The sequence below is a fragment of the Rhinopithecus roxellana genome, chromosome 14 (assembly GCF_007565055.1).
Source record: "Rhinopithecus roxellana isolate Shanxi Qingling chromosome 14, ASM756505v1, whole genome shotgun sequence".
Taxonomy (NCBI): Eukaryota; Metazoa; Chordata; class Mammalia; order Primates; family Cercopithecidae; genus Rhinopithecus; species Rhinopithecus roxellana.
The window spans coordinates 89,024,405-89,049,088 of record NC_044562.1 but is presented as its reverse complement, the minus strand read 5'-3'; the positions used below and the strand labels follow the sequence as shown (position 1 = coordinate 89,049,088).

Genomic DNA, 24,684 nt, shown 5'->3' with positions numbered 1-24,684 from the left:
CACTGGGAAAGAAAAGATTGTATATAAATGTACAGTTAACCCTTGAACAACATGGGTTTGAAGTGCATAGGTCCACTTATAAAGTGGATTTTCTTCTGCCCCTTCCACCCTGAGACAGTAAGACCAACCCTTCCTCTTCCTTCTCAGCCCTTTCAACATGAAGACACAAAGTTGAAGACCTTCATCATGATCCACTTCCATTTAATGAACAGTAAATACATTTTCTCTTCTTTATGATTTTCTTTTTTTTTTTTTTTTTTGAGACGGAGTCTTGCTCTGCCGCCCAGGCTGGAGTGCAGTGGCCGGCTCTCAGCTCACTGCAAGCTCCGCCTCCTGGGTTCACGCCATTCTCCTGTCTCAGCCTCCCGAGTAGCTGGGACTACAGGCGCCCGCCTCGTCACCCGGCTAGTTTTTTTTTGTATTTTTTAGTAGAGACGGGGGTTTCACCATATTAGCCAGGATGGTCTCGATCTCCTGACCTCATGATCCGCCCGTCTCGGCCTCCCAAAGTGCTGGGATTACAGGCTTGAGCCACCGCGCCCGGCCTCTTCTTTATGATTTTCTTAATAACATTTTCTTTTCTCTAGCTTACTTTATTGTAAGAATACAGTATAAAATACATACATAAAATATGTGTTAATTGGTTGTTTATCTTATTGGTAAAGCTTCTGGTCAACAGTAGATGATTAGTAGGTAAGTTTTTTTTGAAGAGTCAAATGTTATATATGGGCCAGGTGTGGTGTCTGACGCCTGAAATCCCAGCACTTTGGGAGACCGAGTGGGAGGCTTACTTGAGACCAGGCTCACTTCAAGACCAGCCTGGACAACATAGCAAGATTCTGTCTCTTCAAAAAATTTAAAAAATTGGCCGGGTGCAGTGGCTCACACCTGTAATCCCAACACTTTGGGAGGCCGAGGCGGGTGGATCACGAGGTCAGGAGATCGAGACCATCCTGGCTAACACGGTGAAACCCCGTCTCTACTAAAAATACAAAAAATTAGCCGGGTGTGGTCCCAGTAGTCCTAGCTACTTGGGAGGCTGAGGCAGGAGAATGGCATGAACCTGGGAGGCGGAGCTTGTAGTGAGCCAAGATGAGGCCACTGCACTCTAGCCTGGGCGACAGAGCGAGACTCTGTCTCAAAAAAAAAAAAAAAAAAAAAAAAATTAAAAAAACTAACCAGGTGTAGTTGCAAGTGCCTGTAGTCCTGTTTGGGAGGCTGAGGTGGGAGGATGGCTTAAGCCCAGGAGGTTAAGGCTACAATGAGCTGTGATTGTACCACTGCACTCCAGCCTGGGTGACAGAGCTAGATCCTGCCTCAAAAATAAAATAAAAAGTTACATGCGGATTTTCTACTGCACACAGGATGGGGAGTGGGGGTAGGGGGTGGCGGGTTTGGCACCACTAATCCCTGTGTTGTTCAAGGTCAACTGTATATATCTATATGTGCCATTAAACCTTGTTGAGTCTACTTAGGTCAAAATGTTTAAACTGCTTCCACCAGCTTTTTGCATTCATCTTCATACATAAAAGAAAATAAAACTTTTGTTATATTGATAGTTGTTATGCTTTCCTCTTTTTTTTATTTTATTTTATTTTTTATTTTATTTTATTTATTTATTTTTTTTAGACGGAGTCTCATTCTGTCACCCAGGCTGGAGGGCAGTGGTGTGATCTCCTCTCACTGCCAGCTCCGCCTCCCGGGTTCACGCCATTCTCCTGCCTCAGCCTCCCGAGTAGCTGGGACTACAGGCGCCCGACACCACACCTGGCTAATTTTTTGTATTTTTAGTAGAGACGGGGTTTCACCATGTTAGCCAGGATGGTCTCGATCTCCTGACCTCGTGATCTGCCCGCCTCGGCCTCCCAAAGTGTTGGGATTACAGGCATGAGCCACCGTGCCCGGCAGCTTTCCTCTTATTTATGTGAAGAGTCCAAGGTTCCCCCAGTGGTAAAACAAAGGGGTTGGGTTTTGTGCCTGCCGAAGACCCATCCACTTCCAGCATTCCATGAGTTTGCCTTTGATTCTCTGTCAGTTTTGCCAGAAAGATCTCCGAGAGTTGGCAATACTGGAAAAGTTTTTTTGCCCATTTTAATTTAACTTTTTTAGAGTTCATTTCTATCAAAAACTCGTAAGGCCCTATTGTCAGAGCTATGTCTTAAAGGTATTTCCAAACTTGTTTCTTATTCTTCACTTGACAAGTGCTGTCACAGGGCTCCATCACTCCTAGAGTAACAGCTACCAATAAACAGAAAATTATTTCCAACCAGCTAACATGCTGTTTACTTTCCAGAAAAATTGCACTTTCCAATCTGACAGTTGATCAAGGGGTATCCCGCTGCTGTCAGCAGGAAGAAATGTTTAAACACAGAGATGGGAGTTTAAACATTTTCTCATTATCACAGAATAAGGGGAAAAAACACAAATAAATAAATAAGTAAAAATGGCATCCAGACTCTCTAACCCCCTGCTGGGAGTGTAATGAAGCTGGGTCATGTGACCTGAAGGAGTGGGCTTTCATCTCTGGCCCCAGTATCGTTACTCAAGTGACACCTGTCACATGACCCAACTTCGGTCTTTTATCTGCCTTCCCCAGGCACTCTTTTGGGGAACTGTCTTTTCCAGAGATGCGTGGCCCATTGCAGCCATTGTAGTGGGTGCTGTTTGTGTGATTAGCCTGGCCTTTTGTGTTTCCTGCCTCAAATCCCCTAGATCTTTCTCTAAACATTGAAACATAAAAAATTACAAAATACCTACAAAACTAAAACAAAAACCAAAAAGATCTCAAAGCAGAAAAAATCAGTTCCATTATTTTATTCATACAAGTTTTCAGGAATTGGAATTTGTCTGTAGAGAAAAATATCTGTATTTTAAAACTCTGATCTTCATTTTTTAATCTATTCTTCAGAGTAGGAGGTTAGTGAAACCCAGGGTTCCTGCAGCTCTAACTAGCCAGGCTCATCAAATGTAACCACAGTCACAAAGAGAGCCAGAATCAGGTGTTGTCGACTTTCCCTCCCAACTTCATCCCCAAACCCAAACTCACTGTTAAATCTAAGTTGGTTCCATATTGTCCTCCCGCCTTCCCTTCCAGGTTAAGCCCCATGGTTATTAGCATATTTAATTCCCCTGTTCCTTTATTTTTTCTCACTTTGCTATCACCACCACCACCTAATTTTTATAGTGCTTACTATGTGCCAGGCACTGTTTAAAATATTGTATTATTTATTATTATTGTTTTTGAGACGGAGTCTTGCTCTGTCACCCAGGCTGGAGTGCAATGGCGTGATCTCGGCTCACTGCAACCTCCACTTCCTGGGTTCAAGCGATTTTCGTGCCTCAGCCTCCGAGTAGCTGGGATTACAGGCATGCGCCACCATGCCTGGCTAATTTTTGTATTTTTAGTAGAGACCAGGTTTCACCATGTTGGCCAGGCTGGTCTCGAACTCCCGACCTCAGGTGATCCACCCACCTCAACCTCCCAAAGTGCTGGCTTACAGGCATGAGCCACCGTGCCCAGCCCAATTTATTTATTAATTTTGAGACAGGGTCTTGCTCTATCACGTAGGCTAGAGTCCAATGGCACCATCACAGCTCACAGCAGCCTCTGAACTCCTGGGCTTAAGTGACCCTCCCGCCTCAGCCTGCCAAGCAGCTGGGATTACAGGCCTGTGCCACCATGCTCAGTTAATGTTTTCATTTCTTGTAGAGATGAGGTCTCACTATGTTGTTCAGGCTAGTCTCAAACTCCTGGCCTCAAGTGATCCTCCCACTTTGGCTTCCCAAAGTGCTGGGATTACAGGCATGAGCCAAGGTGTCCAGCTTCTTTAAAATATTTTAAATGTATTAATTCGTTTAATCCTCACCACCAACTCTATGAGTCAGATACTATTATTCCTATCTTACAAAGGAGGAAGTGAAAGCAGAGAAGGGAGGTAACTTGCCCCCAAATCGCACAGCTAGTAAGTGGTAGAGACAGATTTGAACAAATGCTTGATTGTGTACCACCTGGCTCCTGATTCTGTACACCTGCTCAGTGGTTTGATTATATTTTATCTGTGTACTTTTCTTCTCCAGTCTCAGAGGACATGCATCTCTTACCCTCTCCCAGGCAAACATAGACTCTTAATCTCATTTCCTTCAATCTCTGAATCTTCACTGATTCATTTATTCCACAAGTGTTTCCTAAGCACTATGTGTCATGCACAATTCTAGGTGCTTGGGATATATCAGTAACAGAACATATCAAAATCATTGTTCCTGTGGGGCTTGATTTCTACTGTGGGAGATAGAAAACATAATAAATGTAATACATTGGTATGTCATATATGAAGAAAAGCCAAAACAGTACAGGGCAAGGGAGAAAAAGTGTGCTGGTTTGCAGTTGAAACATGGTACAGTTCATTCATTCATTCATTCAAAAGATGTTTACTTAGACTCTGCTATGTGCAAGAGAGTGTTCAAGGTGCTTGAGATACACCACTGAATAAAACACATTCCTAGGCTGGAGGTGGTGGCTCACCCGAAGGCGGGTGAATCACCTGACGTCAGCAGTTTGAGACCAGCCTGGCCAACATGATGAAACCCCATCTCTACTAAAAATACAAAAATTAGCCGGGCATGGTGGCACATGCCTGTAATCCCAGCTACTTGGGAGGCTGAGACAGGAGAATTGCTTGAACCTGGGAGGCGGAGGTTGCAGTGAGCCGAGATCATGCCATTGCACTCCAGCCTGGGTGACAAGAGCAAGACTACATCTCAAAAAAAGGTACATAAAACAAAACAGATTCCTATCCTCATGGAGCTTACATTCCAGCTGGGGGGAGATAGAAACAATAAATATTATAAATTGGTAAATCTATTATGGAGCACAACAAGTGATAAGATGCTTTAGAAAAATAGGGCAGGTTAAGGGGGATTGGTGTGCAGGAGGCTTCCAAATTAATGGCCCATTAAATAGGGTGGCCAGGGTAGGCTTCACCAACTGGTGATATTTAGACAAAGGCTTGAAGTAGGCAAGAGAGTTGGCTGTGTGGATATTTGGAAGAGGAGTTCGAGGCAGTGGGACGAGCCAGGCAAGAACTCGAGAAGGGATCATGCCTGGTATTTTTGGACTATCCACTGATTCTTCAACTTCTTTCTTTTTTCTTCAGCTCATAAAAATGTATAATCTCTCCTATGCCAAACAAAACACAAAACCTATCAGTCCTTCCACGCTGTAGTGAGTCCTCCATCTTTCCTATCCTTTTATGCAAGAATTTCTGAAAGATATTTCCTGATTCTGCTTTCATACCTGTCACTGTCTCTTTAATCCATTATGCTTTTCTATGACCACCATGCCACAGAGCTGCTCCCTTGTAGGTTACCAAGGACCGGTAGCCTCCCAAATCCACGGCCTTTCTTTGCACCTTCCTGACGGTTTTCTCTGCAGGCTACTCAATCTTGGAATGTTCTTGTTAACTTCTCTCACACAGAATGGTTCTAGTTCCTCCCCTCTCCTCGCAACACCTCCCCTTTCTACCAATTTCTAACCACTAATGCTTTGTCTCCTTTGTTGATTCTTCCATCTCCATGCTCTAAATACGAGCTTTCCCAAGGTATAATTCTTGTGCTTCCTCTCTTCAGATATGTTCTCTTGGGCAGTCACATCCTGGGGACTTCAAGGACCATCAGTGTGTAGATGACACACAGTCACAGCCGTCTCCATGTCCTGTTCCCAGGCCGGCAGTTCTAATCATCTTATGCACACCAGTACCTCAAACTCAAGATGTCCAGAAGTGAGCTCATAACTGTCTCTCTCAAAGGAAGTACCCAACTGTGAATGATGTAACAAGCCGTCCAGGCCCCCAGATTGGAAACCTTATGCCCATTCTTCACCTCCCACTGCCCCCACCCAACACCACACAGTCCCACGGTCAATTAGTTGCTGTGGCAGATTCTATTGGTTGTCTGCCCAACAGTCTGTACCCACTTCTTCCTCAGTCATCTCCTCTGTGATAGGGCAGACTGATAGGTTGTCATGACTATTTAGGAATTTGCCCCTCAGGAGAGGTGGTCCTAGCTTCAGATCAGGAGGAAATCCTGAACATTCTAAAGCAGCCATTGAATTCCCCTTGCTAGCATTTCAGAAGCAGGTATGTGACAGTCTGATCAGTAAGATATAAAGAGAACTGTACTTTCTTTTTTTCTTTCTTTCTTTTCTTTTTTTTTTTTTTTTTTTTGCTGTTGAGATAGTCTCACTCTGTCACCCAAGCTAGAGTGCAGTGGCATGATCTCGGTTCACTGCAACCTCTGCCACCCAGGTTCAAGCGATTCTCCTGCCTCAGCCTCCTGAGTAGCTGGGATTACAGGCACCTGCCAACACGGCCAGCTAATTTTTGTAGTTTTAGTAGAAATGGGGTTTCATCATCTTGGCCAGGCTGCTCTTGAACTCCTGACCTCGTGATCCACCCGCCTCAGCATCCCAAAGTGCTGGGATTACAGGTTTGAACCACTGCTCTCGGCCTGTGCTTTCTTTTAAAATGAAGCATACAGGAAGAGATGGTCTCTTCTTCAACTGGATGTAGACATGTCTGCATGTGATGCTGGGAATTGTGGCAGGATCTTGTGACCATGATAGGAACCAGCCTGAGGACTAAGGCAATGAAGGACACTGAAGATGCACTGAAGAAAGATAGAAAGACCCTACGTCCCTGTGATGTCATCGACCCATCAAATGAATCAATCTTGGAACCACCTACTTCTAGGCTTCTTATGTAAAATAATACCCTTGTGGGTTAAGCCATTGAATTGGGGTTTTCAATTCCTTACAACCCAAAACAACCTGTTCTTTCTTTTTTATTAGTTTTATTATTATTATTTTTTTAGAGATGGAGTCTTGCTGTATTGCCCAGGCAGCCTCAAACTCCTAGGCTGAAGGGATCCTCCTACCTCAGTCTCCTGAGTAGCTGGAAATACAGGTTCATGTCACCTCTCCCAGCTCCTGTCCTTTCTATAACACCCTTACATTGGGGATCTTCTTATCCCTTCAATTGTCTGCCTGGCACACTCTCCCTTCAAGGCAAAGCCTACATCATCTCCTCTGTGACAGGGTAGATTGATATGTTGTCACTGGATCTTATATTTATTTAAAGCTAACTCTCCATTAGACTATATGATCCTTGGGGAAACTGTTAATCTTTGTATTTCTATTGCCTGGATGTTTGTTGAATAATTAATGAGAAGGATTATTTTATATCTTAGTTCCATTTTGGTCTACTTACAAGATTTTCTTGTAATATCCAATGATATTAATAGTTCTTACAATATAAACAATTGTGTACAAGGATGATAATAAACTTGGATGATTTTATTACTGAGCACATGAGATCTTATATCAGGTGCACATCAACCCACTTAGGGATAGAGAAGAGTTAGAAGTAGAAAACGTGCAGAAAATCAGGGAGGATGGACTAAAATAAAACTGCCCTCAGAATTTATTAATGAAAAGTGTCAAAACTAAACAAAAGGTGTTCTTCTTCTCTGTCAATGTAACCTTCAGGAAAAGACCTTCTGAGTTGTTTGGTTCTAAGAAATGTAACTTTTCAGAGTGATTTGTTTTCTTCCAGCATCCACTGGAAGCTCTCAGAGATTTTATTTTTAAAAGGCAAAACCTTTCGAGACTAACTTCAAGGTGGTATTAAATGCACACTTAAAATATCAAGAAATGTTAGAAGACATCACTATCAACTTTCATATAAATCCTGACACTCTATGTCAGCACTGTTCAACAGAACTTTCTGCAATAATAGAAATGTTCTGTATCTGCATCATGCAATATGGCAGCCACCAGCCTCTGAGCTATTGAACATTGACTGAGAAACTGATTTTTAAATTTAATTTAATAATTAATTCAAATGTAAATATAAATAGTCACATGTTCCTAGTAGCTACCACGTTGGATAGTGCAGGTGTGTGTTTTATGTGTCCTGGTAGCAGTCAGGATAGACTAGGTTATACCATAGTAACAAATAACCTCAAAATATTAATGGCTTGAAACAAGAAAGTTTTACTTCTCTCTTTCACTACACCTTCATCATATGTCATCCGGGAACTCTGTTCTACATCTCCTCATTCTGGGATCCTCTTAAACTTTAGTGGCTTAGAACAATAAAGTTTTACTTCTCTATTCCACCACACCTTCATCATATGTCATCCGGGAACTCTGTTCTATATCTTCTCATTCTGGGATCATCTTAAACACTCCTGGTCACTGGAACCAAGGGAAAAGTAAAAAGAAATTTGAGTCAGATGTGGTGGTGCACACCTGTAGTCCTGGCTACTTGGGAGGCTGAGGTAGGAGGATTGCTTGAGCCCAGGAGTTTGAGGCTGCAGTGTGTGATGATCATAACCTGCGAATAGTCGCTGCACACCAGCCTAGGCCACATGGTGAGACCCCATCTCAAAAAACAAAAAAAAAAAAAAAAAAAGGAAAGAAATTTGGAGGGTCTTACGCTGGCAATCGAATGCTTGGCTCAGAAGTGACACAGATCACTTCCCCTCACAATTTATTGGCTAGAACTAACCACATGGCCGTATCCACCCATCCGAGAGCCAAGAAGTGCCACCCCATTATGGATGCCTGGAAGACAGAAATATTAGGTGAATAGCACTAGTGGCTAAGTAAGCATCACTAAAATAACTAGTGCCTCAAACTGAACAAAAATAAATTATGTTTTTAAAAGTCTGGTGTTTGTCTATACAGAAGAAACAACAAAAACATGGGATGAAAAAATACGCACAAATTCCAGGAATGTTTATTTGATAAAACTGAGAAATGAAAGATTTAAATGTTTTAGAGTCTTATACTTTTTATTAAGCTTTTGAATAGGTAAATCCATTAAAGAAGGAAGCACAAGCATAATCATATGCATAATGTATATGCATATGCATAAGCATAATGTATCTTCCATTATAAAGAGGATAATTCTGTCAACTTCCACATAATAAAATACATTTTTAAAAAACCAAATTTGTCTATCCATTCCTGCAGCAATAGTATCTAACCATAATTCCAAGTATAGTCTGTCCACAGCTGTTCCAAACTCATTATTGGAGAATCTTGGAATTAGATGGGACACTGGAGGTCAGCTGTTCTAACCTCCAACATGGGAATCCCTCCTACAGCTCTCATATCTTCAGGGAGGCAGAGGAATCCCACTACTGTTGTGGGAACTCAGTGTACTGATGGACAGGTGAAACTGCTCAAGAACTCCTGCTGATGCGTCAACGGTAGCATCCCTGAACTTTCAATTGGTACTAGCATTATCTTTGGGGGACAGTGAAATTATACTATTAATTCATATTGTACTTAAAAGTGCCAATTTCCACTAAGTCACAGCCTTTTTAAAGTTGTAGCCCAAAGTGTAAGAATTTAAGTCAGATGAAATTTGATAGAAATAAGTGTTGTTTTGGCCCGCTGTTCATTGGCTTCTAGCAAGGTGTCTTTTGAATCGTGATCCAATACTAAATAGCAGCTGCCTCTGCAAGAGTTATATATTCTCTAAATTTGATAGGTATCAGGAACATTGGAGAGCCAGGTCTGAGGTTTGCATCTTAAGTCTGGCATGCTACTATGAAGGAGTTATTTAACTTCACTGAGCCTCAGTCTTACCTTTTGTGAAATAGAAGTCATAAATTAATAATAATAGTACTTACTCTAAGCAGTTGTATGAATAAGTTGTCCAAGTACTCTGATTTATTCTAGTAATTAATAAAAATATTTGACCAGAATAGGACTCAAGACTGAACGTTGTAGCACACCATGGCTGGCCTTTCTCTGGGTTAAATAACTGCCATGATTTGAGTACATATATCTGCTCCATCACCCACCCACACTGTTTCATCTTTCAGGTATAGTTGGACAGGCTTTGTCAAATGCCTTACTAAAATCAAATACTTACTCAGGCAGGTTGATTTGGGCTACCCATGTGTCTTTTTCCTTTTCCCATCTCAGACGTTGGAGGATAGTTACTATTCTTTAATTCTCTCTTAATTAGTTCCTCCTTGTTCTTCCAAAGGATATACGGAGGTCTCTGGTTTCTAGGCTACTACATTTCCTGAGATGATCCATAGACAGAAGTGATTTGAGTTTCCCCGGCTTCTTTTAGAAGGAGTCATTGTATAAAACGGCACACATGTTAGCTAAGACAGATCTCTCATTTTACTTGAGGGGTGTGTGTGTGTGTGTGTGTGTGTGTGTGTGTGGTGGTGCAACAGGGCTTAAATTATATCTTTGGAAGTCTGCTCCCATCTATTTATTCAATATCTCCACCATCAAATCAGTGCTTAGATTCCCCATCACTGTTGCCATCATCACAGACAATTGAGATTCAGTAGGAGGAGATAGCCTGAAATTCAATTCTAATCAGCAGCCAAATCCAAACTCCTAAAATATGGGTTGGGTGGTAACATGTTCTGATAATCCACTTTAGTGAGTGAGGAAGTGCCCCCTACGAAATAATAATAAATAGTCCTCAGGAAGTCCTGTTGTTGACAATGTTATCCAAGAAACCGTCTTCTCTGGAGACTTTTCTAAACTTTAGACTAGTTTTCTCTTTGCCACAGAAATCCTTTTGTTGGGAGACACTGTAAGCGAACACAGGAGTGGCAGGTCTCTGTAAGCACCAGCTCTGTCTCCAGATTCTTGTCACATTGTCAGTCTCTTATCTGTCTTTTTGGGAAATCAACCTTCTAGCCCAGGAATCTCTTATCAAATGGCAAAACGAATGAAATTATTCAGAAGTCCTCTTCTCAGACTATCTTAGTTTATGTCTAATTTTTAAAAATCAATCACTTAAATTCTAGGCAAATGACAATAGCAATAACCTTCCATTGCATTTTCTTCCAGTATTATGTACTGTTGCCTCGAACATCATATTTAAACTATTCCAGGTCATAGGCGAGGGCATAAAACCCCTTGTTCAGTATGGAGTTATATTTGAAACTTCTTAGTAGGCTGAAGCAAATGAAAATCAAAACTGCAGAAATACAGCCCTGGAAGTGAATAAAAAATAAACACAATCAAAATAATGAACAACAGAGTATTGATGAAGGAAAATAGTTAAACATTGCAAAGTTATTGATGGCATTATATATATTAATAGAAAAGGTAATGATAAAGCGTAAGGGAGGCAGCATCTTAACCCTGGTTATAAGAAGTGAGAAAGCTTTACAAATAATCAAAATCTATCTCCAGATAGATTCTATAAACTATCATTGTAACTCACCACCGACTGCTCAAAACATGCTGAGCTTTGAAAGAGTACGTGTAAAGCCCTTACTGTATTGCCTGGTGTGTAGTATCTATTCAGTAAATTTTAGTTCCCCTCTATTTCTCTGTTGTAGACATTAGTATACATTTTTTCCCTGCCTGAAACCAACATTTTGCAGCTCTTTCAAGAATCTTAATTTTGAGGCATTGCTGCCAGTTACGAAGTCCTAATACCCCAATTTACATTTTGACTCTCCTGAAAAGTGAATATTTTAACATAAATTCAATTCACTGGAAAAGATTTACAGGCCCCAAGTGTCCATGTGATTACTGCTTTTAGTCTCTTTAACTCTAGCACTCTAGATTTTGCTGATCCCAAGCCATTTATTAAACAGTTTAATTGCTCTAGCTTTTCCCTCTTGTGGCTCATCTCGGTTTTATCTCCTTATATTCGTACCAAGGCCTAGGGACATCATGAGATTACTCCAGCAGAGACGAAATCTGCCTTCTCCCTTCTTCAATTGCTGGTGCAGCCCACAAGCTTGACACGCTGCATTTAATTGATTTTCTATTGTGACCAATTTATGTCTACAGGTAACAATTCTTTGTGGAAGGTCACTGTAGATCAGAAAGGTAAGGTTATCTCCCTACCTTCCAGTTGCTTAAGAAAATAAAATAACAACAGTAGAAATAATAATAATGTTAATGGAGCACCACCATCTGAGTCCATTTCCATTAGTGTCTTTGATAATTTTATGAAGGGTAAGCCCTCCACTTCACAGAATGTGGCTAAAGTTCATTCTGTCCTTTAACTAGCAGGTTTAAAATAATTACACAGTAAAAGCTCTGCTCTAGAGAATATTTTGCTTGGGAAATATATTATATCACCAATTGTAATTCTAAATGTGTATTGTCAAAATACAAACTTAGGTATTTCATAAAATGCTCTGAGGATCAGCTACAATTTTAAAACTTCCCTGCTCTTTGAAGACAAGACAATGATCTTGGAAGAGCCAGGAAGCAGATATCTTTAATGTGTATATGCCTTTAAATCATGACAGCCAAAGATAGAGATCAAAAGAAAGAATGAAGAATGAATCCAGCCATGTGAGTGATAGTGTTCGGGGGTGTGTAGGGAGAGGCCAGTAGTTACCATCTAGGCCCCTGGGAAGCATGGCCAGGCTGTGGTTGTCAAATGGGTGGCCAAATCATAGGATAATGCTTGTGGTTTGGGATATAGCCAGGGTCACCTAACGGGCGGGCAGGCTGGCTGGCAGGCTCTGCAGGTGGGCTCTACCTTGATTCCTCTATCTTGATTCCATCTACCATCATGGAAGCCCCAGTATGGGAAGTGCTCTTGAGACATCTGCAGGGTTGTCTGTACTACGGTGACTTTTGGAGTTGTCCCACCTGGCTTCCTGTGCCTGCTAGCAGTACTCATTTAAGGGGTATAGTGGCTTTGGGGAAATCATTCACAGCACCCCTTCCTACTCAAGATTACCCTGGAAGGTAATTTGTGCCACAAAAGTGACCTACCATCCTGGTTTACCCAGGACTGTGCCAATTCTAGTACTGAGCATCCTACAGCCAGGAAACCCCTTGGTCTTGGGGAAAACTTGGACAGTTGGTTACCCTTATCAGGACAAATTTTGCCCTGTCAGTTGACAGTGAGAATTCCCTAGTTAAGGGAAAACAGTTCTAATCCTTCATCCCACCTGTGTCAGCTGAAGATTTCACACTGATGAGGAAGCTTGGAAGTTCTGTCTTAGGAACTTTATCCCTGCTCCAGGAGTGGAAGAGACAGGCAACACATGTAATTATTCTCTTTGCCCAGCCCAGGCAATGGAGGCCTGAAGAGGCAAGACCACCTGTCCTAGAGCTGGCGAGGAAGAACTAGAAATAGCACAGAGGTGCTCTGAATCCCTGAGCAATGTCCTCTCCACCTGGCACCAATCGCTTTTCAATTTTGTCTATAAGGAACCTCACTGTTGCAACCACTTACCTGGAAGAACCTTGGTGATCTCACCCTTTCTTTTCATCAGCATTTGCTAAACTGGGCTGGGTGGTGACCTTTCTGGTAGGAGGCCAAAAGGTCACACATTTCTGGCTTGAGCCTCACTCCTGAAACTGTAAACAAAGACTCCTCTGTCGGAATGAAAAGAGAGAAGCACCAATATGTTATTTCCTGGGATCTTTTGTGGTATATTTTTGTCTGTTGTAATATTTGTCACCTGAAGAAATGTCAAAGCATGAGCCAGACTTATTTACTAATAATTCATACTGACTCATAGATGATTCACTTTACTGAATCCAATAGTTGGCAAGTGCCTTCTATTTAATTCAGTTTAATGCATATTTACCAAGTGAACACTTGTGCAAGGCAATATGCTATGTGTTGAAGATGATAAAAATAGGAATAAAACTGGGAGGAACACACACATACACATACAAACAAGGACCAAAAGTGAGGCACAAACAAAGGATTTTGATAACCCCTCCCTCCAAGTCTATGGACAAGGAGAGCATAGACAAGGTGCCCTTTGAGACCTGAAGGATGACTATGCCCTCCATAGTGAAGGACTGCCAAGGAGGATATTCCCGGTTGAGGGATCAGCATGAGAAAAGACATGAAGGAAGAAAAGTGTTTGAGGGAACTGCAAGTCATCTTGCATGGTTAGAACAAGACAGACTGGGAGATAAAGTTGGAAAAGTGGTTGGAACCAGATAGCAAAGGGAGCTAATGTCACGTCAAGGAGTCCGGCCATTAGAGGGTGATGTTAGTTAGAAAGTGATAGGCAATGAGCATCACGCTGAGCTAGATACGTTTTAGAAAGTTTCCAATATTATTAGATACATTAGGCAATTTTTTTTTTTTTTTTTTTGAGACAGAGTCTCGTTCTGTTGCCCAGGCTGGAGTGCAGTGGTATGATCTTGGCTCACTGCAACCTCCGCCTCACGGGTTCAAGTGATTCTCCTGCCTCAGTCTTGCAGTAGCTGGGGTTACAGGCAAGCACCACCACATCTGGCTAATTTTTGTATTTTTAATAGAGACAAGGTTTCACCATGTTGGCCAGGCTGGTCTTGAACTCCTGACCTCAGGTGATCCACCTGCCTCAGCCTCCCAAAGTGCTGGGATTATTGGCGTGAGCAACGGTGCCCAGCTGGAAATCTATTTATATAGACTCTAAGGTGCAACTTCCAAATTGAAAACAAAAACAAAAACAACAAACAAAAAAAACAACCATTTGAAAATATATATACTACCTTTGATGTCCAAATCAGGTATTTGGTTAGCTCAGAATACTGGCAGTTCGCATTTTCCCAAGTGCCTGTGTTTGTTAAGTGCCTGCTACTCCTGAATGCTCACTACACTAAAGCTATGGGCCAATTCCTCCAAAAGTTGGCATTGCAAGGGGTTTATCTGAAAAGTGGGGAAAATAAAACTTCCTGGCAGATTACTGTAAGTTTAAATGACAATAGATGCAAAACACCTTGTGTTAGTTTCTGATACACAATATGTTTTTAATAAATGGTAGCCATTGTTACAAGTATTAGCACAGATATCTGAGAAAAATAGCAAGAGGCAGCAGCCACATTGTCGCCAAAGCACATCCACAAAATTTGCTCAGGGCCCCCTTCCACTTGGGCATTGCTTTTCCCAGGTTCACAATTTGCATAAACCTGGGTTGCTCAAAATATGTCACAATTTAACAAAAAGAGAGACTTCTGTCCTTAGTGCACCAAAAGCATAAAATGCCTTAATAATACTGTTTGCTGGAAGCTGCTCACACCCAAAGGGAAGAAACAAACTTGCCAGCTCTGCCTTGACTGGCCTAAACTCGTGACCTTAAATGCTGTGGGTAATCTGGGGTCTGGTCTTGTATTTGGAATCGCATATTGGCTAGGCTGGAAAGGGGAGCCATCATACCATTTGTTGATATGTATAAGACTCTTTCACAAGGACATTATAATATGCAATTTTGTATTCTACTTTATTTTAGATCTTGTCATAGTATAGACAGTTAAACGGCTAAAATAAACAGTGCGTATACTTTACCGATTATTCTCAAATCAACTCAAATCCAAACCATTTGGGGAACTTCTCTCCAGGAGAAGTATCCTCTTGCCTTGGGGACAGTGGCATGAAAAGCTGGGATTTCCCTTCGGCTTCCTTGCCCCTTAAAAGCAGCAGCTCCTCAAAAGCAGGGAGAGAGAGAGAAAGAGAGAGAGAGAGACATTATCTGGCAGAACATGCTGGGAAGGCAACCGGTTAATCAAAAGGATTCCAATTTGGCCGTGGACTGCCAGACTCTCCTTCCCAACTCATAGAAAAAGAAAAAGGAGGAAGAAAGAAAGAAAGGGAAAGAAAAAACGAAAAAAGCTGTACACGGCTCTCTTTAAGCAATCTCACAAATGCAAAACCTTCCACTCTGGTGGCTCCTCATTAGCTTCCCAAGGCTGACAGCATAATTATCGCAGCTGCTTCACGCTTAGAATAAATAAATATGAAAGTGGGTGTTTAAAAATTTTTTGAGAAGGGAAATTCAGTCATCTAGACAGTCGGCAGGACAAGTTTATTTAAAACTTTTAGATTCTTATGTATTTAGATCATTTCGGAATGAGATAATGAGATAGTTGTCTTTTTAGTCTAATTGAGTTCCTAAGCTCATGGCTGTTGGCTGTCACCCCTTTCAAACTTTGCTTTAACTCTCCTTCCTTTAGAAATCCGATCCTGGTGTCTCCATTTACTCTTCCTGGGCTGATAACCCGACGAAGGCTCAGTGCACTGGAGTGCAGAAAGTGACTTAATGGGATTGAGGGGCTAAATAACCTTTCACAGGAAACAAGATAATCAGATCTCTTTTACTTGACCATAATGGCTAAAAGAGAAATCACAAGCAAACAAAAAAAAAAAGGTTGAAAATTCAGCTATCATTTCAAAATGTCTTGTAATCTTCCGTGTCATGTGGTTTTTGCACTACTCTCCCACATCATCAATCCATCAGCTGGAGATGCTTAGTGCATTTAATTATTCAAAGTGCACACATCCTCGTGATTATGCGGTAATTTTAGCTCATGTGTATGTATAGCAGCTTCATATCTTCAAAGCCCAGAGGATCACACAGCACTTTAAATTGAAGTTGCTAACTAACACGAAGTGCACTTAAAACTCTGACTAGGGGCACAGTACACATACATTTCCGATTAAAGCAGATGATCTTTCCTTTTAAAATTAATTATGCCTATTTATTTTTTCCTTTCCCTCCTGCCCTTCATTCTCCCAGGACCAAATTTGTATGAATCCTTGCATTCAGTGAGTTAAAAGCATTATAAAAATAAATATTCTGTCAATCTGGGGTAAAGAAAACTAGTGTTAACCCATCGTGCAGATGGAGAAACTGAGGTTTATGACAGCCAAAACACATTATGTTGGGAAACAAAAAAAGAAGAAAACTCAGGTCCTTTAACTCTCAATCCCCAGCTCAGACTACCTGTGCTGTTTTGTTTTAACCTATTCTTTTAAACAACTAAGACAATATAACACCAGTTTAAAGAAAGCTCTGAGAAAGGAAAAGAAATGACCTACAACCCCGCTAAACTAGAAGAGCATTTTCATTTTGTACACTACCTTTCGGTTTTGTTCATGTGCATATTAATTTTCACAGGTCAATTGTAATATGCAATTTTGTATTCTAGTTTCTTATAGCTCATGTTATAGCATAAGAACTTTTATAATATCATACACTTCCATTAATGATCATTTAAAATGGCTACATAGTACTGTATGTTGAGTCAATACACCAACATTTGTCCAATTGGTTATCTGGTGTTTAACAGTTACATTGCTTCTTTTTATTCAAAAAATTTTAAAACATTATAGACAACACTGCAATGAACATTTTCATTAATCTAGGTCTTAGGGTTTTTCCCCCTATTCAATTATTTCTTTGGATAATTTCCAGGAACAAAGGCATAGGGTATAAGGGTATGATCATTTTTATGGCTCCTGATATGCATGCTATAATACTTTGCAAAAGTTTCACTACCATCAGCAGAGAATCATTTTACCATAATCTCACAAACACTGGGAGCTATTAGATTACAGGAAAAAAAACTAATTTAACGGTTATTTGTACTTTTTATCCCTAGTAAAGCAGACGATTTATTCCATGTGTTGCTGTGCTCTTTTTGTTCCTCTTGTATAAATTGCTATTTTATGCCTTCACCTCATTTTCCATTGGATTCCTTGATGTTTTCTTATAAAACTGAATGAGTTTCATCTGAATGAGTTACCGGTGGAACAAAAACAATTATCACCACTGATTAAGAAATCTTGGCCGGACCAGGTGACTGATAACCTGTAATCCCAACACTTTGGGAGGCCGAGGCGGGCGGATCACCTGAGGTCAGGAGTTTGAGACTAGCCTGGCCAACATGGTGAAACCCTGTCTCTACTCAAAATACAAAAGTTAGCTGGGCGAGGTGGCACAGGCAGGTAATCCCAGCTACTTGGGAGGCTGAGGCAGGAGAATCGCTTGAACCTGGGACATGGAGGTTGCAGTGAGCCAAGAGCATGCCATTGCACTCCAGCCTGGGCAACAAGAGCAAAACTCCATCTCAAAAAAAAAAAAAAAAAAAAAAAAAAATCTTAAAACTCAAGGCTGATTGCATATATTATTACAAGAAAAGAAAAGAAAAGAAACTAAGGTAAGATGGCATTGAGGAAGAAGTTAGTTCTGGGGCGTAAATCTCTATTCAACATAAATTGAGCCCTCTTAACTGTGAGATATTAAACATGCTACCTGGGGATGTGTGGAATCTTTCCCAGAAAAGCTTTAAAATAGACACAGTACATGAGAGAGTGGGAGGAGCACAGAACTGGGCATCAAGATCTTGGTTCTAATCTTGGTTTTGCAGCTAAGTTCCTATGTGATCTTCAGCAAGAACAATGAATGGTAAGAAAGGAGTAGCTTTTAGGAGTCGGATTTGAAGTAAAATCTTGGCTCTACAACTTTCTAACTGTGTGACTTCAAGCAATTACCCTACCTCACTTCCAGCTGTCTAATCTGTACTATGAGGATAACAATTCCAGCCTCACCAATTAGTACACAGATTGATAATTTATATAAAGCATATAGATGTCCAATAAAAGGCAGGTACAATCATTCTTCCCTGGGCATTAGTGATTCATCTGTATAATGAAGGTATGGAAATAAGTAGTCTTTATAAATAACTCTTTTCTGAATTATTTATCTTTACTTGGAGACTCAGCCATGAACGTAACAAATTTAACCAACTTAAGGGCTTGGTAGGGCTGAGGGACTCGGTTTTCCCAGACTTCTCCCAGCAACACAATGCTATGCAACCCCATAAACCATGTCTCAACCCAGTATCTCCTTTAATGTATTGAAATGGATTGAGAACAACTTTGTGCATAGAAGGTGAGGAAGTATATTATGGAGGACATCTCCAAATTTGCTTCTTAAGGGCTGATTGATGGAGGATTCAAAAGGTAGACAGATGGATCTGAGTTATGTTACAAACTCCTAGAAGTAGCATAGTCAAGAGAATGACTGAGACTCTTCCTTCCCTCTTTTCCAAAATCCCCAGTCCCTGAAACCTGGCCTCAAAGAATGACAAAATATTCTAGTTCAACTTTGAATAGAATAGACAATAAAACCAATAAACAGAATAGGTTTGAAATTATGTGGAAGCATTTAGAGTGAAACTAAGCTTGATTAGTACATGTTAAAGAATGTTTAAATTGTTGCAAAAAGGCATATGATGGTAAGAAAAACTACAATGGTATATGAGTTAAGACTGAGCCACTATTATTAAAAATAAGACAACTTCGGAATGATCTTAGATGGTATTGAGAGGAACATGACATTCCTTTCCCCGTATGCCCTTCCTCCCCAGTCATCCAGACCCATCATCTTTCAAGGCCCACTCACAAAATCATCCTGGATCCCCACAGCTGGAGTTAATCTCACCTCCTTCGAACACTTAAAGTACTTTATTTGTTTACTTGATCTGCAGCTGTTTATATATTTGTCTTATTTCCTAAAGGACTGTAAGCTCTTTGAGGACACGGTCCATGACTAATTCATTTTTGTATCCTTTAATATCGCACCTCGTAGACACTCAGTAAGCCTCCAATGAATGAATGGAACATGATTCTCCCACCATGTAAGAAATTTGAGTCTAAGCTGCCTCCATATTCTCAGACATAAGCAAAAGAATTGGAACAGATTCAGAAGAGAACAATAAAACAAAATGACTAAAAAGTGGGAGAAACAGAATTTGCATTCAGAAACAAAGGTTCAAGGAATTCAGCCTAAAGTGGCCTTTGGGAAGTGATATCATAGGGATCTTCAAATATATTAAGGAGATAACACTCAAAGAAGAGGCCTGAAGTTCTTTCATTGAACCAAAACAAAATATGACTCAGATTTTAACAGGGTAATGGGGCATGCTAAAGAACTTTCAGAGTATAGATATCGGGTGGTGTGTCAAAGGTAGAGGTAGATGCCATGCTTTCTTCCATCCCTATGTGTACATAAGTATACGCTAACAATGAGGCCTGTGGTACAGCATTTTTGCAAAATTACTTGTGAAACAATTGCAAGCTTTTAAGACTTTTTCCCCCTAAGATGCTAAAACTCGTTTTAAAGGAGAAGGGGATTTAGTTCAGGAAGGAATGGGAGACTCAAGTATGAGACTTGGCTAACAAGCAAAATGGGACCAACCCAGAGAGAGAGAGAGAGAGAGACAGCCTTTGATGTCCTGACGATCAAGGACCATGGCTTAAGGACCAGACTCTTAAATCACGTGTCATTTACTGCCTCAGATAAAAAATACTTTTCTGGATCAGTGTCTGTAGTTCAAAATGGCTAGGTTCCAAAATCAGTCTTAACTTTCCAAGGGTAACATTTGGAAGGTTTCCTGCAAGAACAGAGCAGAGCCAGTTCTGAGAAGGGGCAGCTTAATGATTTTCTACTACCCCCACCCCCAAATCATTAAACAGTGTTCCTTTCCCAGAGCCCAAGTTCATGCTGAGGGCAAAGGGAATTAAATGAAGAAGCTGAACCTGCAGCTAAGATTAGAGAGTTGCCAAGGGCCTAATTTTAGTTCCTAGCTGCTCCAGCTGACGTCCTGCCCTGCTGGCTCAGCCATGAGGACCACAAGTGTGGCCATAAGCCGATGTCTGAGTGGGAAGAGAGACTCCCTGGCCATCTGCAAAAGCAATTAGCTTGCCGTTGGCTGTGTTTTGAGAGGGACTACCAATAATTTCTCCTTCAACAAGTGTTTCTTCAGGTGTTCACGAGTCAATAAGGGAAAATGTCAGAACTTGGCAGAAGTTCCCACACACTTGCCATTCTAATATTCACACTTTTCCACTTCAGGTGCTGTCCAAAAAGAAACTAATCCTGGAATTCCTGGTTTTCATGGCAGATAACCCCCTGATAAATGCCCTTTGACTCTAAACGTACTGCCACAACCTAGGGAAAGGGTTGTTCGGGACTTCTCAGCGTTATGAAAATAGAGATGGACTGGAACAATTCTTTCATTTTGTGCGGAATATCTATGACGCTCCTGCACTGGGATTTAGGCTGTCCTTCCACTCTCCACGTATTTCCCAGTCCCAGGCTTTATGCTTTAATTGTCTTCTTTAGAGGGCAGACAATAAGAGCTGGCATCTTCCAGATCAAAGGGGAAACAGAATGTATTTTAAAGTGACAACTCTGTTATCCTGCAACCAGAAGAAAACCAGAATAATAAAATGATATAAATATAAGCCCTTAAATAACTGTATACTAAAATGCCACCAGAGAGCAAAATTTCTCGCATAATTATGGCAGAGAAACTCTTCTTACAAATCACTCACAAGAACATGCCGATTTTTGCACAATTCTCATGCCTGGGGCAGCCCTCCTCAGGGATGGAGTTTCTATGTCCCTGCAGGTTGGGAACTGTGATTACCCACTGGTACACTCTGTCTGCAAAGGAGGCTGTTAATAAAGGCTCATTGCCAGGGGCAATGAAAAAGCAGGCTGGCACTGCCAGGCCAAGGACTGCATCTCTTAGTAGATTATGTGCTGGTGGTGAGGGCCACTGTCACGAAGGTGCACAAACCAGCCCTGGCTGCTTCTGTCTCTTCCTCTATTTTTCTTTCCTAGTAGCTTTGCTTTTTCTATCTATTTGTCCATCTGTCTCTATACATATTTCTACACGCCCACCACCCTGCCACACACATACACAAGCATACACATATGCTCGTGCACATGAGTGCACGAGCACACACACACAGAGGCACACACACCCAATCTTGCCCCCGCCTTCCCCCGTCTCTTGGCACCGGCCCTTTCATCTTCTCCCTCGGGGATTCGAGATGTCGCTGCAGGAAATGCTTGTCCGCCGAGGCAGCAGCAGCAGAGCCCTGTGGCTTTGACAAACCTCATTTAATTGGGAGGAAGCCAGGAGAATTTGAAAGAACTGAAACATCCACGAAACTCCTTTTATCAGGCATAATTTAAACTCTGCATGGAAAAACCCCTATATGTATAAAGAAAAGTCAACTTCCCTCCTGCTGTGAGCACTCCTGGTCTCCCCTCCTAGTGCAGGCAGCCTCCTGCAAGATTCCATCTTTTCATTTTTCTAAAAGTGTCAAAGTAGATTTGGGCTCTGTGACTGGGTGAACAGGGAAGGAATACAGATTGTTCTTTCTCTCTCTCTGTCTCTCACACATACACACACCCCCGCACGCACACACAAATACACACATACACACACAACCCTAGACATCCATCCACCAGGGCCCCTCTGTTGGTGTCTTTGCTGTTGGGTCAGCCAGGAAAAATCAAAACCCACGTTTCTAACAACACATCAGTTTGGACAGTGAGTGTTTCTTCCTAATCAACCTGCGTCAGGCAAAAGCTGGAGCCTAGAAAACTTTGAAGATCCCCAGCAATTCTCAGCATGTGGAATAACAGATCCTAAAGGAGGGCCAATGGGGCAAGTTTCTTTAAATGGAGAGAAGGGAGAGTGTGTGTGTGTGTGTGTGTGTGCGTGTGTGTGTACATCCAAGCGTGTACACTTGCATGAAGTAGTAGAGTTATAAGTCCCAAGCCTGAGAGGCGAAAGCTGAAAAGGAACAATCTAGAAGCTTGGACTGGGAAGCGGGGATTGGGATGGGAGTGGCCGGGGAGGAATGGGGCTGAAGTGGGGGCAGAGGTACCAGGAAGGGAGTGAGAATTGTGGATCTGCCTGCAAAGACTTTTGTTCCACCCATATGCTAACCCCTGCCTCTCTCCTCCTTCCAAATTCCACTTCAGATTCACCTCCAGTCTAATCCATCTCATTTGAATTATTCTTGTTCCTACAAAAAATTGCCTTCAACACACACATAGTCTCTGCACATCTGCAGTTGATTATGCACAGATTTTTAGCTGTTTAGATATGATTTGTGCTGATATGTGTGCGAGGGTGCCCCGTTTCCTCTTCCTCGCCCTCTTTTCCTCCCACTTCGTAAGATCCTGGAGGCCAAGGACAAGTCTCTTGTTTTCCTCCACTTTTTATAGCACTTAATATGTTCTTGACACTTAATGGCAATTTAATAAATACTAATGACTGACTCTTTCTACAGGGTTAAGTAAGACATTAACCTCAGTTGTATGATTATGGTTATTTTTGGAGATCCTAAATGACTCACTTTAGTCATAAAATAGAATGCCTCAACAAGTCCCAAACTAAGCGCTTTGGACTGCTACAGGATGATGTCTTAGACACAGAGGAGCTGCGTCTGCAAACTCTGGCAAGGCGGACCAGGCTGTTTCCACACCTCTTGGGCAGTAGTAGCTCCTTACCCTGTCCCCATCCTTATCTCACTGCACCCCATCACCACTCCCCTACATCCTTTCCAGTGTCCTCATCCCAGTCCCAGCCCTTAGGCCCTCCCTCCTAAGTTTTCTTTTCTCTGGCTTAGGACTTCTAAAACCAACCCTGGCTGCTTCTCTCTCTTCTTCTGTTTTACTTTCCTGGTAGCTTTGCTTTTCCTGTCTACTTGTCCCTTGTTCCTAAAACTATTTTTAGCTGAATGGTAGATTTTTTCAAAGAAACCTCACCTAAGGATAGTCCCCCATGACCACTGCCCACATCCTCCTGTAGCCCTTCCTGGCCACAGTCCGAGAAACATGACGGGAGTTCCAACCACATGATCCCTCAGCAGATTTCAGATTTGGAAGATGACTTCAGGCCCAGGCAGCAAAGGCTGATTCCAGGGTAACTTGTGTTTACAGGAGGTGGGCAGCCTGGGAGGAGGCCTCCCTTCCCCCAGCACCCCACCCCGGCACTGCCTTCTGCAGCTTGCTGTTACCAATCAAGAAAGGCCCAGCTCCCTCTCAGGACATATCCGCTTCACCTATCATCTTACTCTCTGCAGAAACGGAGAAGAGTCTTGTTAGAAACACTGGTGTGGTTTCCTGGCAGATGGTAGCTAAGGCAAACAACTCAGAGACAATGTCCATCTCATCCAATTTCTGAGTGTAAATGTGTAACTGTGAAATGTCTGGATCATTACAAAGGGGTCCTTGTAACCTCTCCCTACCAGTGCTTCAGAGTTTGAGAGAAGCTCATGCAAAACTCAGACAAGATTGGGTCCTATCTTGCTTCTCCCAGGCAAATGGATCTCTAACTTCACTCCTGGGGGTAAATGCTATGATTCTCCGGTGCTGAGGCAAACTACTTAAGACACCAAGACTTACACAGTCACGCACACGCACTCATGCACGCACACAGGCACACACTTCCTTGCTCACCATCGGGAAGCTGGTACAGCTGAGATGGCAGGGCACTGAAATAATCGTGAACAAGTGCTTCCTGGGCGGAGACGCGGTCTCTGGGAAAGCCTTTCAGCATCTGGGAGGCCAGGTCTTCAGCTTCAGGAACCCTGCCCAGCCTGGAAAAGTGGGGGAGAAAAATAGAGTTTCTCCAGCAGCCTCCCTTCTGAAAAACAAAGGGAGAAAAACAAAAAGTAAAGAAAAGGAGATGGCTAGACTTAGATTTTAAGTCGAATTTTCCTGGAATTGCTAAAATTGATGGCAAGTGGAAAAGTAACCCCCATACTAAACTCTGACTGTCCTGTTACTAAGTTGAAGGGGAAAAATCTCCTCATTCTATCACTCAGCTCCCTTGCCCTCCACCGTGTGTCTGGGCACCATGTACACATAAAAGACACAGAAATAGATTATAAACAGAAATATATAATAATATATATTATAATATATAATATTATAAACATAAATATATAATCAAGGATTCTTTTTGGAGGAACACTGCAGCCCAACCAAGTAGAAAGGCCTGATTCAAAATATGATCGAACTCTGAGAAGCCGAGGCAGGCAGATCACTTGAGGCCAGCAGTTTGAGACCAGA

At 41.8% G+C, this 24,684-nt stretch overlaps 1 protein-coding gene across 3 annotated transcripts in view; it reads right to left on the bottom strand.

Moving 5' to 3' along the window:
- Positions 1-8,776: 8,776 nt before the first annotated feature.
- Positions 8,777-24,684, bottom strand: part of CDK15 (cyclin dependent kinase 15) — a 132,506-nt gene continuing 116,598 nt past the window's right edge. The window contains exons 12-14 of one of the 3 annotated variants that reach the window (XM_030916582.1): positions 24,070-24,209; positions 13,254-13,378; positions 8,777-11,034 (exon numbers count right to left, since the gene is read on the bottom strand). In XM_030916582.1, the coding sequence (XP_030772442.1) occupies positions 13,290-13,378; positions 24,070-24,209 (229 nt within the window). In that variant the 3' untranslated portion in view covers positions 8,777-11,034; positions 13,254-13,289. Of the gene's footprint in view, positions 11,035-13,253; positions 13,397-14,748; positions 15,741-24,069; positions 24,210-24,684 lie in introns of those variants that run through there. The other 2 variants (XM_030916581.1, XM_030916583.1) reach the window with 2 other exon arrangements.